The sequence below is a fragment of the Diadema setosum genome, chromosome 6, assembly GCF_964275005.1.
Source record: "Diadema setosum chromosome 6, eeDiaSeto1, whole genome shotgun sequence".
Classification (NCBI taxonomy): domain Eukaryota; kingdom Metazoa; phylum Echinodermata; class Echinoidea; order Diadematoida; family Diadematidae; genus Diadema; species Diadema setosum.
The window spans coordinates 13349204-13369641 of record NC_092690.1 but is presented as its reverse complement, the minus strand read 5'-3'; the positions used below and the strand labels follow the sequence as shown (position 1 = coordinate 13369641).

Here is a 20438-nt window from a genome sequence, read left to right as displayed (position 1 = left end):
GTACACTTGTTTGTTTTTCTCTGATCCTCATATCATTAAAACTGCATCAAACATTATCTGGCTATGAATCTCCATTTGCATAAGACCCAGAGAGATATTAGTCATTATGATGTTCATAGCTGGTGAATAGAATACATTTTAAAGATTTTGAAAGTCCATCACCTCTCACGTTTTTTGTATTTGTTTTAGATAAAATCTTTATTCAGACTGGAGACTCCTTTCCTCGAGTAGGAAGGCTGAGTGTCATAGAATTATGTATATTCCATTTCTGTATGAGGTGTTTATTGTACTTTCATGAATCATGTCAAATGTGTACAATTTATGTATGTTTTATCTATACTACTTTGCACACAACCTTTTGTTGTCCGTTAAACAGTGTATTATAGTTATATTTTGTGTCATTATACAATGTAACAATTTCATTTGATTTGTCTGAATAAAGGCTATAAAAAGCGTCAAAAAAAAAAAAAACCACACAAAAAGAATCATGACGCAGGGCTTAACACTGACTGACTTTCTTTCTCTACTGGCCCATTAAAATCGGAGGTTGCTATTTTCCTTTTTTCTTTCTTTTTGGTGATTTAAACATCGAGTGATGTTCGTCGTTGACGACGGTCACTATGATGAAAACCTCCGATGTGAGATGAGTTGAGGATTCATCTTCACAGAGCTTTTTGTACTCTGAAGTGAGCTTCTCAGCGACGTCTGGCGAGGTGGCCCAGATATGCAGAACTTTTTTGGACCACCTGTCCTTTGCATTCTGCGTTGCACGGTGTAATCCTGTTTGTAGATGAAAATACAAACATGGAAACGTTTAAAGAAGAAATCCACCTTGAAAATAAATAAACTCTAAAAAAAAAAGAAAAAGAATCCAACAGAATGCCAGAAATCAAATGGGAAATAAGAAAGATATAATATTTTGAACCTTCACATTTCTTCGAATTTTTTTCCCCTATGAATATTCAAATTTGCGAGTTGATGATGCTATGCCCTCACAAGCTTCCGTGAATATTGTAAATGATATTCGGAAAAAAATCCATCTTTAGACAATACAGCTAAGAGCATATTACCATACCAAAATATATCAGAGCTAACTTTAAAAAGTGCATGGTTTTGAAAGTTTTGTCTTATACTTTTGAAATATGGGAATATTGTCGTTTTCGTATATGGAATGATTAAGAAATTGTGAGAGCATGACATCATCAACTTGCTAATTTGAATATTCATAACGACTGCTCAAGAAGGGTTTTCTGAAATATTCCGAAATCTTTAAATTTCATAACTTCCTTATTTTTTCTCCAATATGGATCACCACTGCACTGTTCTGCAAGGACTTTCGTCTCTTTCCTATGGATTTAATAAAATTTGGAGAAGATCATATTGTATTCTTATGACAGCACATACAAGACGCTTTAATTCGTCATGATCATAATGGCAATGCTCATGTATTAACAGTGTCAACAATACTAATAAAAACGGTAAAACTCAGTGTAGTAAAAGGGTAAACAAATTGAGGTTAAGTGATTTTTAGGCGGATACTGTGCTGCAGTTCGCCGGCTCCGTGTAACATTTCAATTGTGAACCTAATAAATCATCCATTCAATTTCAATATCAGTCGAGTCAAAACACGAACCCCCCCCCCCCCCCAAAAAAAAAAAAAAAAAAGCGACCAAACAAACAAGGAACGGTTATAATTGTGAAAGTTTTGGCAATTTTTGAAATTTTCAGTACAGATATTCTCGCCCTTGCCATAAGTTACCAGTAACATGACAAGACCGCAAGAGCAATATCGTTTAAATTTCTTAAGTTAACTCCACTACTCACAGATCAGAAGGAATTTAACATTTTTCTGCAACAATGTGCAGCTACAAATTTAAAAGACTGAGTAAGACTATGGTTACATTGGCACATGAATTCACTTCCAGGCTGCTCCAGTAAGGATTTTTTCTGTTTGTTCGTTATTAAAGTGACTAAAGTTTGTTTGTCTGTCATGTCTGTCATGTCTGTCTTTCTGTACGTTGCTTTTAGTGTAATCCTTTCTGTCTAATGAGCTGCAGTGCTATGCTCAAATTGCTCGCTCTTTTTGGTTTTATCATCAGGTCCCTGCAAACATTGATTATAATGACCATGATGACTTCAACATCGCTACGTAATTCAGGACACAGGTTCTTAAGAGGATCGGTCCCAGGGGTCGGTACTCTCATTATAAGTTTTTCTCTGCGCTCCAGTTTCCTAACTTCTAAACTCTACGTGACACTTACCTTTCAGTTTCTTTCTCAGAAGGTCCTCTGCATCCTCTTTCTCAAACTCCGCCTTGTACTTCATCGCTCTGGTAACGGACACGCCCACACTGACACCGAAAATTTCGCAGGTGTAATCCACCATGGGTCCACCGCGGGGATCGTAAGCAATCTCCATCTCCGTCTGGAAGAGTTTTGCTCCGAAACAGCGGTGAAAGAGCTCGAAGCTAAAATAATAATAATAATAATAAAAAAAACACACACACACACGTTTCTGTAAACATGAAAAAACAGAAACTTTTTTTAATTTTTCCAATAAGATGCCACTGTATGATGAACTGTCATAGTAAGGCAACATTTTGAATACAAACTAGTTCGTATATTGTTATCATAATGAATATTTACATTTCTTGTGAAGGGGTCAGTTTGTTTGATGGACTTGGGTCTTCTTTTTTTTATTCAATGATGTGGACATCCTTTGAATCATACAGAGGATATCTAGGCTGTTTGTAACTTGATGGTTTTCAGCACACTGGCGTACCTTCCACGTTCAACTACCACACGCTGACACTTCTAAAGAACTTCACAGCAGATAGTGATGTACAATATGTACAAAGATGGTTGTTTTATTGTCTTCTAGATGAAGTTCACAAGTCTTCTTGAGCGGCATAAAAGAGTGGGTATCTCCCACTCAATCAGTGACCAATTAATACATAAATACTCGTATCGACTGTCTTCCAAGAGAGATATAATTCTATTTATATAGCACGGTATTCTGAGGGTGCAGCCCACGGTGCTATGGAAAATTTTGTATAACACCACCTTGCAACAACATAATAAATCTAATAGCATTTCATTTCATTTCATTTCATTTCATTTCATTTCATTTCATTTCATATCATTTCAACCTATTTCATTTGCATGTTCCACCCTTTAATAATCTTTGCAAACCATCATCCAATCAATTGCCGGCTACATGGCATTTGGAAATGATCATGCATGTTCAGAAGTGACCACCAGGGTGACCACTATAATAGACTATACTCTATATTGTCTTAAAGGACAAGTCCATGTGGATTGAGTGAATGCAGCAATATTAGTAGGACACATTAGAGAAAATTTGGGGAAAATCAGATTATCCGTTCCAAAAAACTAAAAATATGTGAAATTCTCTTTATATTTTTCTTATATTGTTGTATCACACGCATGTGGCATCATACACTGTAGTAGTCTTCTCTTGTTCAGGCAAAGACTCATCACCATTCACTTCTGTGGAAGCCTGTATATTGTTCCCGCCTTTGAAACCATACATTCATGATCACCAAATCCGGATGAAAATTACTCCGTCTTTGTCTTTTTTTTTTTGCTGGGCATGAGAGTTTTCAAGACTTCCGAATTTGTTGATTGTTGTTTTTGCTTGTTTTGTACTTTTCGTTATGTAATCAGCCTTTGCTTGGCGGATCTTTGTAGTAATTTGATTTCACAGCCGTTTGTATTCCTTCCAATCTTTGCCTAACTTTTACTGCAAGTTTTTTTCTTTAAATTTCTCTTGTGAGTAAAATCCAATATATCTGACGTAATCCATGGAGATTCTTGTTTCCTGGTTCTTTTTTCTTGAGAGAGACTGGCTTGTTAATCACCTCAACTAGTTTCTCTTCAAAGAATGCGCTATTTACATTTTTACAACTTTCAATCTTTTTCCATGTTATCTGATTGACGTCATTTATGTAGAAATTCACATCAAAATATTTATAGCTACGCCTAACTTTACAATTGTGACAATGATTCACATTGCGATCTCATTTTTTTTTTTTTTACCTCAGACAGGTACAGTAAACCAGGTAATGGTCACTTATACCTATGGTTTTTACTCCACAATCATTAACTTAACCTTCATTATTTAAAAAAAGAAATCAGTATTTTTGGTAACCCTCGTAGGAGAGTAAGCTGAGTCAAATCAGAATTCATGATGATCTCTAAAAGACGTTCTGATTGCCATGACACTGCATCCCAAAACATATTACAATTCATGTCACCAATTATAATAATTATAACCTGAATTTAATCATCTGCCTTGACAGCCCTGGGTTGATAACCCAGGGTGATGTCCTTTGCATGGTTACAAAGAGAACCAGATGTAAAGGGAAAAAATGCGATCGCTCCCCCCCCCCCCCGTCTCTCTGACTAGTCCATATCTATAAAATTCTAATTTTACCCGGCAACAAAATTAGTGAGCCAACGTAGTTATAAAGTACCAGAAGTGGAGCAGACTAAATTGATCTATAATTTAGATACACTATGAAGTGTCTTATATTGTTTAAATAATATATGTGATGCATCGGTACATACTAGTAGTTGAAATAGTTGCACAAACGTAACACAACAGGCATATTGAAATATGGAAATGAGTACAACCGTAAAATGGAAATTATTGACGACTTACCTCATAACTTCCGATTCTACCGAATTCCCTCCTGCGTTTGGACACTCCTTCATCCTCCTGGCCATATCCGACAGCTCCATTTGCTCGAATGAGCAATGAAACCAGATGTTATGAATCTCGCACATACCATGCTTATTCTGTACTCGGATTCGTCTTTTGAACTCGGACACCGCATTAAGTCGAATGTCGAAATTCCTCGTCGTGACAGCCTGCTGGTGCGCCTCCTGGTGCTCTTGGTGCTCTTGGTGCTGCGTTCTAATTTTGCTGTGTCAAATTTTGGCCGCAAGAGGGCGGTATATGAAGTCCATTTAGTTGGTTTCAGAGATTAAGGAATACAACACAACAACAACATAATAGAATTCAAAGGCGCGGCTGAATCATGAATATTCAAGAAGCATGGTCAACGTATAATTGGCATCAAACGTTTGCATCAACCGTGAAGCCGTGGTCACAACTCGCCGTACTTGCAAGTGCGTGCTGTCTACTTGCAAAAACGTGGACAAAATTTGGGGATCCGTACGTAGTAAGTACCGCCTCAGTACGGATTTTGGAGCACGCAGACATGCCGTAGCACTTTTATGTCAGGAGGAACTTTCGCTGCGTTCGTGCTACGAATTAGTACGGGCAATGTACATGCCCTCTACAGTAAACGTGCGTACAAAGCACTGACTCCGTGCGTCTTTTAAGATTTTCCTACCGTCACTTGCTCGACGGACGGCGCACGTATCACGGGCGTGTTGAGCACGTGCTAAGTTCGTAGTCCGTGCTTATTCGGCACTTCCGTGAGTTCAACTCTTCAATAGAGCACGTAGATCGTACCGCATAAGCACCTGCTCCACACCTACAACGCAAATTGTGCGCACTGATTTCTGCAATGTACACAAGCCGAGCCGACGGACGAGTGTCATCGTTTCGTCTCCAAGATGTTGGCAATTAGGTATTCTACTGTTCTACTTCTCCTACCGGGCAGAAATGCCCTATAAGGATTGTGGACTTGAAAAAAAAAAATCGCATACAGAGAAAAATGGTTGTTATATTATATGAAAGTGCTTTCAAAACTCTATCGAATTGTACCACAAACCAAAATGTCATGCTATAGGACCTTTCTGCCTGGCAGGCGATGAGTAATGATTATGGTTATTAAAAAATATATATATCATATTTTGCATCTTGAGCTCTGAGTGGTCAGTGCATGAAGTGACTAGGTTTTTGGAGTTCTGAAAATTGTTACATAAGAGTTGCACAAGCTTGGTTACAATGCATTGGTCATTGTTTTTTTAGAACAGTGATAAAGTCAGTACAATTCTCCCATTAAGCTGAAATTGAGAATGTGTATTTTGAAATTAAGCAAGGAAGAAATTACTATGATGGCAGTGTTACCTTATATACGTTGCAAACGTGACACCTTCAGACTCAGAGAAAACTGCAAAACCATAGGCCTACATTCATCGTTCCAGTAATATGCTGTTAATCTAGCTCAAAATATGCCTGGATGGCTGAAATGAATCACTGACGACCTCTGAAACTGGGTGTAAAGATGGCAGACTTCAAAACAGCAAATCATATGCATCTGGAATAACAAACGTCTATTCTCAGCTCATCTCCAGTGCCTTTGGGCTATTCAAACCAAAATAATGTTTTACAATGTCATTGTATACACTATGTTTATACCTGATGTATAAACCCTTTCCCTGTCAGTGAGTCAAATATACACACATAATACACAAATTTCACATATAAACCTATGGATATGAAATATGGCACACAAAAGGTTAAACTGCCACGTACACGTATGGAGAAGACGTATGATTATACATCTGAAGAACCTCGAAAGGTGGTCCTATAGGCCTACCCCCAACATCTAACGGAAAAAAAAATCATCGCACTTGCACGCACTTACAACATGCGAGAGAGTAGGGATACCGTACGTGAGCAGCACGTGTAATTACAGCCTCCGCAAGATAACGTGGCAATCGCACGGAGATTGTACGTTGTAAGCACGTACAACTCACTTACCACGTGCACAACGTACGATGCACGTAACCCCTCACGACCAGGCGTGGCGTGCGGGCCTAGTTACAATTTGTACTTACACCCTGCGCAACCGTGCGAGTGTCGTGCGTTGACGTACTCCCTCCCTGCTCTAGTCACTCCCTCCCCACGTTTTCAGAAAAAGAAAAAGAAAAAGAAAAAAAAAAAACCGTTAATGCCGTGGCTCCGCCACGAACGTACGAACTAAAAGCACGCACGGCGAGTTGTGACCAGGGGTTGACTGTGTGAATTGAGGGTCATGGATTGCCGAACATCTTTCACGGGAGCACAATAAGAACCCGTCATTATTATTTTTGTTTACGTTCCGAGTTGTGAAGCACGGTTGGTAAAGCTGTAATGACGTTAAACCTGCGACGATATCGCTTCGTCTCTCAAGGTCCTAAAGTAAAGTCTTTAGTTAGGACGAGAATTGGGTGTTGAGGTCGTATGTTTAATCGCTGTATGTTTGGAATCTATGTTGAATATTATGTTTGGTATATCTAAAAGCTTCAGACCTGAAAATGCAAAACCTCCCTTGTGTGAGAGGGGCCTATCCCCCTTCCACACCCTTTCATGGTACATTTTCTTTGATACAAATGTTTCGTATTTTTTGACATATGTAAAACTAGATTATTTCACCAAATATGCGCGCCTGGATTTCTGAAGTACTGGATTGAAATTGCAAACTCTCTCTCATGTTGGAGGGGTTACCATTTCCCCAGCGGTGTCCAAATATTTCACCCAAAGTGTGCACCGAATTGCTGAATTCTAATTCTTTAATGCAAAATCTCTCTCGCGTGAGAGGGGGTATATCCTACCCTGTTCGATTCTTTTCCTATAGACTTAGTACACCTTGGGATTGACAGATTTTAAAATGTTTCATCTAAAGTAATTTTTACCCGAATTCTTAAAATTCCGAAGCTCGCTCGTGTGCAGGGGCGTCGATCCTGTTGGACGGGGGGGGGGGGGGGGGGCAGAGGAGGGGGCAAACATATCGTTCCCCAATGATTTCTGAAGTGATAATTTTTTCCCGCTTTTTGTGACAGAAAACTGTCCAAATATTTTATCAAAAGTGTGCACCAAATTGTTGAATTTCAATTCTGAAATCGCAAAATCTTTCTCGCGTGGGTGAGAGATAAAGCTCCCTCCCACACCCTCCCCGTTTGATCGTTTTCCTATCAACTTAGTTCACTTTTACATTGACAGATTTCAAAATGTTTCGTGTAAAGTGTGCTCCAAGAAAGTCGCTTCAGTTTAGAAAAACATAAACGAGACAGAGCAAAACCTTCTAAAAGTTCTGCCGGGTGGGAAGGGATATCTTCTTTCAATAAACCCTTTCCCCGCTTGGTTTCCCCTTAAAAACTTTGCACACTTTAGGGATTGACACCTTTCCAAATTCCAAATTTCAAATGTGTTAACGAGATGTCTTCATTTGTATTTGTCTTGTTTGTATTCTAAGAGTGCAAAAGCCCACTCGTATGCAGGGTTGTCCATCCTGGAGGAGGACGGGGGGGGGGGGGGGAGCAAACATGTCATTGTGTCCACTAATAATTCCCGAAATGAGGATTATTTTCTTAATCTTTTATACAATAGAAAATAAGAAATGTCCAAATATTTGTCCAAAGTGTGCACCAGATTGCTGAATTTCAATTCTGAAAATCATCATCAGAATCTCTCTCGCTTGGGAGGGGTATCCCCTCCCATCCCCTCCCCCGTTCGATCCTTTTTCTATACACATAGTACACATTTGGATTGACAGATTTCTAAATGTTTCATGTTTTATCTGTAAATATTTCATTTCGTACTTTTTTATAGGAAAACAAATCCAAATTTCACCAAAGAGTGTGCAGCGAATCGCTGAATTTCAGGACTAAAAATGCAACATCGAGGGGGGAAGTCCCCTTGGGATGATTGCTTTGATGGATTTAAATCAGGAAAATTGGGAACCCTACAACAGCTATAAGGAAATAATCTGTACTACATTATCATAGTTATACAAAGAAACCGACATCCAAATTACATGTACATTACATTACATGTACATTACATGTACATTACATGTACAATTCTGTTGATTTCATTTTGAGCATTATCCAAGGTGACGCAACTTTTTGAAAGGGCGGGGGGGGGGGGGGTGGCAACATTGTCTGCCACTTCCCTCCCACCTTATATTTCATGAAAAAAATATTGGGGGATGCAAACATTCGATCCCTGCAAAGTGTGTGTGTCAGCCCCCCCCCCCCCCCCCGACTCCTTGGTACGGATTTACGCCGGTGTTTATACCCAGCAATAAAATCAATGAGGCAACGTACTTATAAAGTACCAGAAGTGGGACAGATGAAATTGATATATAATTCACATTCACAATGAAGTGTCTTATATTTATGTGATACATCGGTGTATAGTTGAAATAGTTACACAAACGTAATACAACAGGCATGGGCGTAAATCCCGGGGGGGATGGGGGGATATATCCCCCCCTGAAATGGAGGAGGGGGGGGGGGATGGCCTGTACAATCATCCCCCCTGAATTTTGAGGGGAAAAAATGGAGGAAGCAGAAATGTGATTGTATCAATTTTGGCATATTGCATGACGTTTGTACGCCGGCCTTCAGACAGGTAATAGAGCTGAACAGTATTCTATCTTGTAGGAAAATGTATAATTTTCTCAAGCGCTCGCTCGCTTCGCTCGCTCGCGAAGAAAGTAACATCGACATACACTGTAAGGTATGGCTCAGGCGTTGACAACGTCAAATAGTATAGGTCTACATGTAAACATGCTATGACGCGAGTAACTGGGGACCATCTGCAAAATATGTACGAAAACATACAAACAAACAATAACAACAACTTTATCGCCATTATTGAATCCCCTCCATTTCCTGAATCATTCCTGAGAAACGACAGTGACTGATGACTCAGTCAGGATACATCTATGGGCATACCAAGGGAAGATCAGGGACGTCGAATCTATGGGGGGCAAAGGGGCATTTGCCCCGCCCCAAAGGAAGTGTTTAGACAGACAAATCATTTATCCCCCAAGCAATTCCCGAGATGAGGACAAATCTCGAACTTTCTTAATGGAAAATTGTCCAAATATCGCCAGAACTATGCACCGGATCGTTGTATTGCAATCATGAACATAGATAGATAGATAGATAGATAAATGGTATTTTATTGAAGTATTCATGTCTCGCAGTCATACGACTGAATTGCACATAGAATTACATCGTAAAAGAGACAATAGATATTACAAAAAAGGGTATTCATACAAATGAAACACGTAAAATACTGACATCAAGAAACGAGGTCATACGACAGGACATGTAGACCTACAGACTGGGCAAACCGTAAACATAATCTCATAACAAAAACACAGATGATCATGGTTCGGTATTCACACACTCTCTTTCGACACCTGCCTCACACACTATCACACGCCCTTTCGCTCTTTGTCACTTTCACTCGCTCTTTCTCTCATGTTTTTGCATACGCACCACTACTACGCTCACACAATATATTAGTACATTAACAGACCTGCTGATTTCCTATTCTCGTTACACCCCAGTGATCACTCTCGTGCACCTGATCATCAAAGTCTATACTGATCAATGAGATTCTTCTCGGGAGATATGCACAATGAATGCCTATTGAAATACACTGTATATTGCACTGAATTAATTACGGGGGATTCTAAAATGTGCAAAGTATATATAATTCCACTCCCAAACAAATAGGGTGAAAAACAGCAAAACATGTTCCAGACAATGAATTGGTGTAGTTGAGTTGAGATAAATAGAAGAAGGAGGAAAGAGGGGCATGGGTGGGAAGGAGAGATAGGGCGGAAGAAACAGAGAGGATAAAAGAAAAGAAGGAAATAAGAAGGTGTACACCAACAGAGCGCCTATACAATATTGGGTGGGATATACATGCATGCAAGAACCAAGGGAGGTTAAGAGAGAAATAGGGATCGGAGTGTCGGCTGCAGCAAGTATTATACAGTTCTGCGAGGCACGTGGCACCTGTACATTGTGTATCATAACAAACAGATTATCCAATAATTGAAATAACACGCAAAATTAACGCTTTCATAAGTGTAAGCCACAGACTCTACACGCGTACAATATACCTCTTTACACAAAGATATCATCTTTGTGGTGTAAATAGGAAGAAATAAGAGGGATCACATCAATGAGCATAAAATTGATCAAAGTGACACGAAACTCATTATCCGAATACGACATGAGACATAATGTTGGGTAAACTAGTTCTTCTTCTCGTAAAATAAATATATACAGTTAAATGTGATTATCATTGCATTAAAAAAAAACAACATATTACAATCATACAGTACAAAAAGCACTGCTTAAAGCCGAAAAATGAGAGAAGCTGGAAAGGCCAAGAGAAAACGGGAAATAGGAGTATACATCGTAACATACACACAACGGGAAATAAAAACCTACCCATTGCAAATCAAAAGCTACAAAATGAAATGTCATATAAACCCCGCATCATTGTATAAACAAATGATCAATGCAGTATAGACGTGTAGATAAAAGGGGGACAACCAGTCAATGGTCATAAAACTTGATCAAAATATCGTTGGTTCGTCATCCGAATACACGTGCACCGAACATTGTTTTGCGTGAGATTATTATACTTCTCGTGACATGAAAATGCTGTATAGTATCGTACAAAGAAAGCAATGATACGGTAAAGCACAAGGGGCTGCATGAAATACCATCATGAGTAAAGGTTCAATTATGATAACAATTTCCGAGCCTAAGAGACGACTTTTGCTCACAATATACAAGGAAACATTACAATGAAGTAATATTTGCCGATGAACATGATGCGAAACAAACGTAAAACCTGTATAACATCATTTAGAATTCAGTAGTTTAGTCATGAATGGTACTGGGCTATTTTTGTAACGGTTGGTGCGGCACCTAGGTTCTTTGTACAACTTTGTATGTCTTGAAGATCTTGTGCAATCGTTAAGCATGAACCAGTTTTTTCCAATCTCTAGTTTAGTGGAAGACTTGGCAAAGGAGAGGCAGAGTTTGACACGCCTTGAGGCCAAGTCCTGAATCCCCGCTAGCTCGAGTGAAGTGCAATAGGAATTTCCAGGGAAGATAATTCTCAGTGCTCGTTTCTGGATACGTTCGATGGCGGATGACTGAGCGACAGTAAGCCCGGAGTGCCAGACAGGGGAGGCATATTCCAGGAGGGGTCTGATGTATCCAGTGTATACTGTCACAAGGTCAGCAGGAGGAAGTCGGAATTGTTTCAGTCTGCGGAGCATGTACAGGCGAGAGGCTGCGCGTGACGTAATGGAGGACACATGGTGATTCCATTTAAGGTCGCTTTGGAAAGCCACACCGAGCAATTTCATGACTGACACTTCCTTCAGAACATCGTTGCACAGAATGAGATCAAGATCAGGTGGTGGCGTTTTGCGGAAACTGACACGCATAATGTGGCATTTGTGTGGATTTAGCATGACATTATTGTGACCACACCAAACTTCCAGGTCACACAAAACAGGTTGCAGGGACACACTGGGCGTAGCACCACTGATTTCAACAGCGCCAAGGGACATATCGTCTACATATTTCCACCGACGAATTGAGGAATCACGCAGTGCATCATCAATGAGAACTAGAAACAGGAGGGGACCAAGACGGGTGCCTTGAGGGACACCAGCCGACATCGCTCTTGGAGGTGAGAGGACGCCTCGGTAACGAACTTGATTTTGTCTGTCCGTCAGGAAACTGCCCGTCCATTCAATCAACCATGGAGCCACGCCGGAAGCGAACAGTTTCTGCATCACGATTGAGTGGTCTACCCGGTCAAAAGCGCGAGTGAAGTCAGTAGAGACGATGGAAGTGATGGATTTAGGGCGATCCGCGTTTTCACACAGGAAGTTGTAGATGTCAACGAGACATTGCGCTGTGGAGCGACCTGCTCTGGCACCAAATTGGTTCGGGTCTAACTGATGATTCAGGTGACGCAACAGATGGCGATAAACAAAAATCTCAGCTATCTTCGCAAAGTGATCAGTCAGGGAGATCGGCCTATGTCTCTCAATCGAGGAGGAAGATTTCTCTTTAGGCACGGGAACAATGATTGCCTTTTTCCACTGCTTTGGGACAAGACCTGACTGGTAGGAAGAGTTCAGCACCTCACAGAGGGGTGTTGCCAACTCAATAGCAAATTCCTTGACAAGACGTGCAGGTATTCCATCAGGACCACTTGATTTCCCTGGTTTGATTCGTTTCAGCTCCTTGAAGACCTCATACGGTTGAAGTAATGTTGGAGGTTGGGAGGGCAAGAATGCTGGTAAGCTCTCACGATCAAGTACAGGTATGTCGAGATTGATGCTTGCGAAGTGGTTATTGGCCGCTTCAGCGACAGCATAATCGTCCAAATCAGGAATTTCCGGTATGGTGATGGTACTTGCGGGTTTCGCTGCAGATGACAAGAGTTTGATATGTCTATACCAGCTTGATGGGTTCTCTTGCTTCAATTTGAGAACACGCTTTTTGTAGAAGTTGCGTTTCAGTTCCGCTTTCACCCTTTGAACTTTGTTACGCAATCGTTTCCACTCCCTCTCATCTGTTCGAAATGCTCGTTGTCTCTGACAGATCAACGCTTTGAGGAAAGGCGTTACCCATGGTTGATCGTTTGAGTGCATTTTGGTTGATTTCAGCGGAAAAAACACATCAATTTTCTCTCGCAGGGTTTCATAGAAATTGTTACATTTTTCTTTGACAGAAAGCTGAGGGGATGTGACTTCAGCCCAGTTGTGCTGTGAACACCAGTTACCAAACCCACGAATCGCAGAGTCTTTCATGGGACGAGTGATTTTACTGACCAATTTGTTTGGTTTCTCACCTTTACTATAGGATGGTTTCCAAAGCACAGCATTGTGATCGCCACCAGTGCCTAGAGGTGAGAGGATGTCTGGTGCGGAGTAATCTCTTTGCATATTTGTGATTATGAGGTCCAATATGGCAGATCCACGTGTGGGACTCCTCACAACTTGAACAAGACCACCCGTACATGTAAGCTGAGAGATGTCGGCTCGGTTAAAATCACCAAGAATCATGATACCAGCGTTTGTGTGCCTAGTGTTTATATCGTCGACACAGTTCATGAGGTACTGGATGAGATCGTCGGCGCCATCGTACGCGGGAGGGGAATACACAGCCGCTACGTAAATGCACGAAACGTCACGGGGTAGTCTCTTAGGCCTGATTTGAATCCAAAGAATCTCATGATCAGGATGTGGTGGGAGAAAACTGACAGTCTTAGGTGATAAATCAGGTCTAGCGTAAATCACCACTCCACCACCACGCCGAAAAGTCCTCGATTTTGCGTAGGACAAGAAATCGTTCACTGCATAGTCACTCTCGGGCTGGTCAGCTCGAAACCAAGTTTCACTTACTACACATAGGTCACACCCCAGTTGTTTGACGATGATAGCAAATTCATCCAGTTTGTTATTCAGAGAGCGAGGGTTGCAGAGGTAAACAGTCGGGAATGTAAAATAGTGCAAGTTTGAGGAACTTACGCATTCAATTCTCTGTAACTGGGGGGTGCGGGGCCTGGTTTTTGTTCTTCTACTTCTGTTGCCAGTAATGACCTTAATAGCTCTCCTTTTGTGAGAACCAGCTCGGCATCCGCGTCGCCTGTAGATGCCGAGTTCCTTTGTCCGGTGGAATACTTCAGTGGGCAGTCGAGAACGGGTGGCTATGTTACGTAATGACGTGAGTTCCGATGGAGAATAGAAGAAACGTTTGCAATCTCGGTTTGTACTTGACCCTTCAGATTTCAGCTGGAAGGCCATGGCTTTGGTAGAGGTGGATGGTGGCAATCCGTCGGCTTGCAGGAGGGACAGTGGTCCGTACAGTGCAAGTACCGCAAGAAACCAGTAGTAGGCTGTCATCGTCACAGCAAAGGTTTTCCAAAATCTTTCCAAAACTGAGGTTAAAGTTTCAACCAAACATTGCCAGGTGATTCCACTGGGCTACAATGACACACTAGTCAGGACATTATGAGTGCAACAGGCAAAATATAGGTCAAATCCAGCAAAATTCAGAAAAAATATGAGAAGGTTTGAAATCGGCGTCAGTGTTGGACGACAGCGCCCTCTTCATGCAAAAGGTCCGCTAATACACCTATACAGGATAAGGGATAAACTTTGTACACTTTTGACATAGACGTATATTCCCTAAATTATCAAAGAGTGTGCAGCAGATCTTTCACTTAACAAAAGCAACCTAATATGTATAGAGGCGTCGATGGGGGGGGGGGATGGTTCTCAAATAAAAGTGGGACAAACAAAAGCGAAAAATATAGCTACAAACGGCAGTTTTTGGAGTGTAAAATGTTAAAATTTTAAAGCTCTCTCGCTCCGCTCGCTCGCATTTAACCGCTATGCCATTCTCCTGATGTTGCTGCAAGTGATTGACAGCAGGTGCACCCGGTGCGCCCCCCTTAATTTCCAAAGCGAAAATATAGCTACAAACGACAGTTTTTAGGACTGGAAAATGTCAAAATTTTCAAGCTCACTCGCTTCGCTCGCTAGCATTAGACGTATGCCATTCTCCTGATGTTGCTGCCAGTAATTGCCGACAGTTGCGCCCGGTGTGCCCCCTTAATTTCCAAAGCGAAAAAATACAGCCACAAACGGCAGTCTTTGGACTGTAAAATGTCAAAATTTTCAAGCTCGCTCGCTCCGCTCGCTCGCATTTAACCGCTATGCCATTCTCCTGATGTTGCTGCCAGTAATTGCCGGCAGTTGCACTCGGTGTGCCCCCTAAATTTCCAAAGCGAAAAAGTATAGCTACAAACGGCAGTTTTTAGACTGTAAAATGTCAAAATTTTCAAGCTCGCTCGCTCCGCTCGCTCGCATTTAATCGCCATGCCATTCTCCTGATGTTGCTGCCAGTGATTGTGAGCAGGTGCGCCCCCCTTAATTTCCAAAGCGAAAAATATAGCTACAAACGGCAGTTTGGGGACTGTAAAATGTCAAATTTTTGAAGCTCGCTCGCTTCGCTCGCTCGCATTTAATTATTATTCCATTCTCCTGATGTTGCTGCCAGTAACTGCCAGCAGTTTTCGCCCGGTGCGCCCCTTAATTTCCAAAGCGAAAAATATATCTACAAACGGCAGTTTTTGGACTGTCAAATGTCAAAATTTTGAAGCTCGCTCGCTTCGCTCGCTCGCATTTAATCATTATGTCATTCTCCTGATGTTGCTGCCAGTAATTTCCAGCAGTTTTCGCCCGGTGCGCCCCCCCCCTTAATTTCCAAAGCGAAAAAATACTAGTACAGCCACAAAGGACATGTGGGACTGTAAAATATCAAAATTTTCAAGCTCACTCGCTTCGCTCGCTCGCATTTAATCGTTATGCCATTCTGATGTTGTTGCCCGATTGCCGGCAGTTGCGCCCGGTGTGCCCCCATAATTTCCAAAGCGAAAAAATACAGCCACAAACGGCAGTCTTTGGACTGTAAAATGTCAAAATTTTCAAGCTCGCTCGCTCCGCTCGCTCGCATTTAATCGCCATGCCATTCTCCTGATGTTGCTGCCAGTGATTGTGAGCAGGTGCGCTCCCCCCCCCTTAATTTCCAAAGCGAAAAATATAGCTACAAACGGCAGTTTGGGGACTGTAAAATGTCAAATTTTTGAAGCTCGCTCGCTTCGCTCGCTCGCATTTAATTATTATTCCATTCTCCTGATGTTGCTGCCAGTAACTGCCAGCAGTTTTCGCCCGGTGCGCCCCCCCCCTTAATTTCCAAAGCGAAAAAATACTAGTACACGCCACAAAGGACATGTGGGACTGTAAGATATCAAAATTTTCAAGCTCACTCGCTTCACTCGCTCGCATTTAATCGTTATGCCATTCTGATGTTGCTGCCCGATTGCCGGCAGTTGCGCCCGGTGTGCCCCCATAATTTCCAAAGCGAAAAAATACAGCCACAAACGGCAGTCTTTGGACTGTAAAATGTCAAAATTTTCAAGCTCGCTCGCTCCGCTCGCTCGCATTTAATCGCCATGCCATTCTCCTGATGTTGCTGCCAGTGATTGTGAGCAGGTGCGCCCCCCTTAATTTCCAAAGCGAAAAATATAGCTACAAACGGCAGTTTGGGGACTGTAAAATGTCAAATTTTTGAAGCTCGCTCGCTTCGCTCGCTCGCATTTAATTATTATTCCATTCTCCTGATGTTGCTGCCAGTAACTGCCAGCAGTTTTCGCCCGGTGCGCCCCTTAATTTCCAAAGCGAAAAATATATCTACAAACGGCAGTTTTGGGACTGTCAAATGTCAAAATTTTGAAGCTCGCTCGCTTCGCTCGCTCGCATTTAATCATTATGCCATTCTCCTGATGTTGCTGCCAGTAATTGCCAGCAGTTTTCGCCCGGTGCGCCCCCCCCCCCTTAATTTCCAAAGCGAAAAAATACTAGTACACGCCACAAAGGACATGTGGGACTGTAAGATATCAAAATTTTCAAGCTCACTCGCTTCACTCGCTCGCATTTAATCGTTATGCCATTCTGATGTTGCTGCCCGATTGCCGGCAGTTGCGCCCGGTGTGCCCCCATAATTTCCAAAGCGAAAAAATACAGCCACAAACGGCAGTCTTTGGACTGTAAAATGTCAAAATTTTCAAGCTCGCTCGCCCCGCTCGCTCGCATTTAACTGCTATGCCATTCTCCTGATGTTGCTGCCAGTAATTGCCAGCAGTTGCGCCTGATGCGGCCCCCCTTAATTTCCAAAGCGAAAAAGTATACCTGCAAACGGCAGTTTTTAGAATGTAAAATGTTACAATTTTCATGCTCGCTCGCTCCGCTCGCTCGCATTTTATCGCTATGCCATTCTCCTGATGTTGCTGCCAGTGATTGACAGCAGTTGCGCCTGGTGTGCCCCCCTTAATTTCCAAAGCGAAGAATATAGCTACAAACGGCAGTTTTTGGACTGAAAATGTCAAAATTTTCAACGCAAAGAGATCTCACCGTAGGAGGGGGAAACCCCCCTATAACCATACCCTCCCCCCCTCGCTTGATTCGTTCCCTCACATAACCGCTCCTCCTAAGATCAAATCCTGTGTACGCCGATGATAGGCCCCATTATTTAGTAGGCCTTCACAGTGATGTCGCACAGCAAGAGCTGAAATACCACGATTTTGTCATTCAATAATATATTGTGAATATTTCATTTTCTTATTTTTTTTAAAGAAAAGAAAACAAAATTTTCACCACAAGTGAGCACCAGATCGCTGAATTTCAGGTCTGAAAATGCAAAATCTTCCTCGTGTGGGAGAGGGATACCCCCCCCCCCCCATACACACCCTTCCCCCGTTCGGTCGTTCCGCTCCCTCTCACAGATATTTCCAAAAAAAAAAAAAATGTTTTCATACTTTTAAGGTCTGATTTTCCGCCGAAAGTCGTCTGACAAGCAAAAAAAAAAGCAACAAGAACAAAAAGTCTTTATGTTGTTGCTGCCACTTTTCTCCCACTTTATATTTCATGCAAAAGAGTGGGGCATCCGATCCCTGTAAAGTGTGTGTGTGTGTGTGGGGGGGGGGGGCACAAAGCTTCTCCCCCCCCCCCCCAAAAAAAAAAAAGAAAAAAGGCTGCGCCGGTCCGGTTATGGGCTTGTAATCGTGGTGATAGTGACCATCCCCCACTCCTCAGTATGGATTTACGCCGTTGACAACAGGTATATCAAAATTTGTAAATGAATACAACCGTATAAAATAAAATGGAAATTATTGACAACTAACCTCACGACTTGCGATTTTACCGAATTCCCTTCTGCGTTGGAACACTGCTTTATCCCCCTTGCCATATCCAACAGCTCCATTTTCTCGAATGAGCAATGAAATTAAATAGAATGTGAGTCGCGCACCTACCATGGTCATTCTCGGATTTTTCTGATGATGTTGCCGCGACTCGCTTGTCCTGTCTAATTGTGGCGGCAAGAGGGCGGTAAGTGAGGTCCCCTTTAATTGGTGTGAAAACAACAACCACAAAAAAAGTGGGCGAGGCCAAATCATGAATATTCATGAGTGTGGTCAACCACTATTTGGCATGTGTGCATCAACCGTGTACAGATTGAGCGTAATGGAAAATAAGTCGTCGTTGCCACTAAACACGCATATTCCCCGCTTTTTTTGTGAAGTGTTCTGACCGCAAATTAAGTTTCGAAGAGTTTCAGATCCAATGTGCTGCTAGTTTTGTATGCCAGTAGTTTCGCTTGCTATCTTAGTGCCTCAAGGGGGTGACACGACATTTGCTGCGACAATTGCTCCAGATGATATGGTTTTCCAGATACTTGCCACCTCCCTGGGTTTACAATCTAAAAACGTAAATGTTGAATCAACATTTAAAAGGGCCGAGGAGTGACAGCAGTTTTGAAGTGTTGCATCCAACTTTTAAGATAGCATCTTAAGTGTTGAATCTAGCAGGAAAACCAACACTTTGAAAATGTTGTCACTCCTCGGCCCTTTTAAATGCTAATTCAACATTTGTGTTTTTAGAGTGTAGGGTTGTGATAGGGTTTTAGGTTTAGTTTGATGTGAGAATTAGGATTAGGGTTAGGGTTATGTGTATGGGTTGAATTTACGTTTGGCTTAGCATGCAGATATATCAATGGGAGTAATTGTCGCAGGAGCAAATGTCACGGAACCCTGAAGGGAAGAGGATACAAGGAGCTAACAATAGTAGTTCTATGGTGTGAGCAACTTCTGTGGTGCTTTTTGTGGGATGACGCTTGAGAAAAGGTGGCGGATGAACACTTCATGGCAACATGCTCGAATACGTGCAAGAAATCATCACGCCCCTTGGTAACAATACTTTCTTATCGTACGTGAAACACAAGTTATAATGGTCTCATAATTCCACAAGTTAAAACTCAAGCAGGAAAAAAATCGTTTTCACACTATGCATCATGTATTTGGAATCAGCTCCCCACTGAAGTTCGAAACGCCACCTCTCTTCAAGCGTTCGTAAGAGCATACATATCTCACTTGGGGTAGAATTCGAGTATTTTTGATATTCCTGTCTAATGTTAAGGTATTATTTCTTTTCTCAAATAACATGAGTTTGTGTATCATTATCGTCAAGGGTTAATTTTGCATTTCTTTATTTATATAGAGTATTGATATTGTGTTTATGTTATGATGTAAAAAGGAATGTCCTTGGTTTATTTTGTGTTTGTTGAACTGTTCTATTTTGTCATTCTGTTGCAGGGCCCCCTAATACAACAGTGTTTAAACCACAGATGGGGCTACCCTGGGTAAAGAAAACTGAATAAATAAATAAATAAGTCCAAACACTCATGATTGGTGTTAGGTTTGGTACAGGGTATGTATTTATCCGCAAACGAACAGTTGAACAATGCATCGCACAATCATAAATGCGGACTTAGTGCGACCCTGAGCTCCCATGAAATTGGAAAGTACGCAATTCTTGCCGTGTTCTGGGATTTTTTTTGGTCTTATTTTATTTATTTATTTATCTATTTATTTATTTATTTATTTATTTATTATTTTTTTTTTGGGGGGGGGGGCAATGACAGTTGGTCATTTTCCCTCTTTCCATGAATGTCTTGTTACAGACATAGGCTTATCTAATTGGACACGATGAAAGAAGATGTCAGGGGTCACTCCAAAATCTTCGAGTGATCCCTGAGGTCACTCCAAAATGAGTGAAA

At 41.6% G+C, this 20438-nt stretch overlaps 1 protein-coding gene across 1 annotated transcript; it reads right to left on the bottom strand.

Moving 5' to 3' along the window:
• Positions 1–550: 550 nt before the first annotated feature.
• LOC140229545 (AAC-rich mRNA clone AAC4 protein-like) lies at positions 551–4763 on the bottom strand. The gene is made up of 3 exons (XM_072309793.1): positions 4684–4763; positions 2262–2467; positions 551–780 (listed from the first exon to the last, which is right to left on the bottom strand). The coding sequence occupies exons 1-3, from the start codon at positions 4761–4763 to the stop codon at positions 551–553; spliced, it is 516 nt and encodes a 171-aa protein (XP_072165894.1).
• Positions 4764–20438: the final 15675 nt, after the last annotated feature.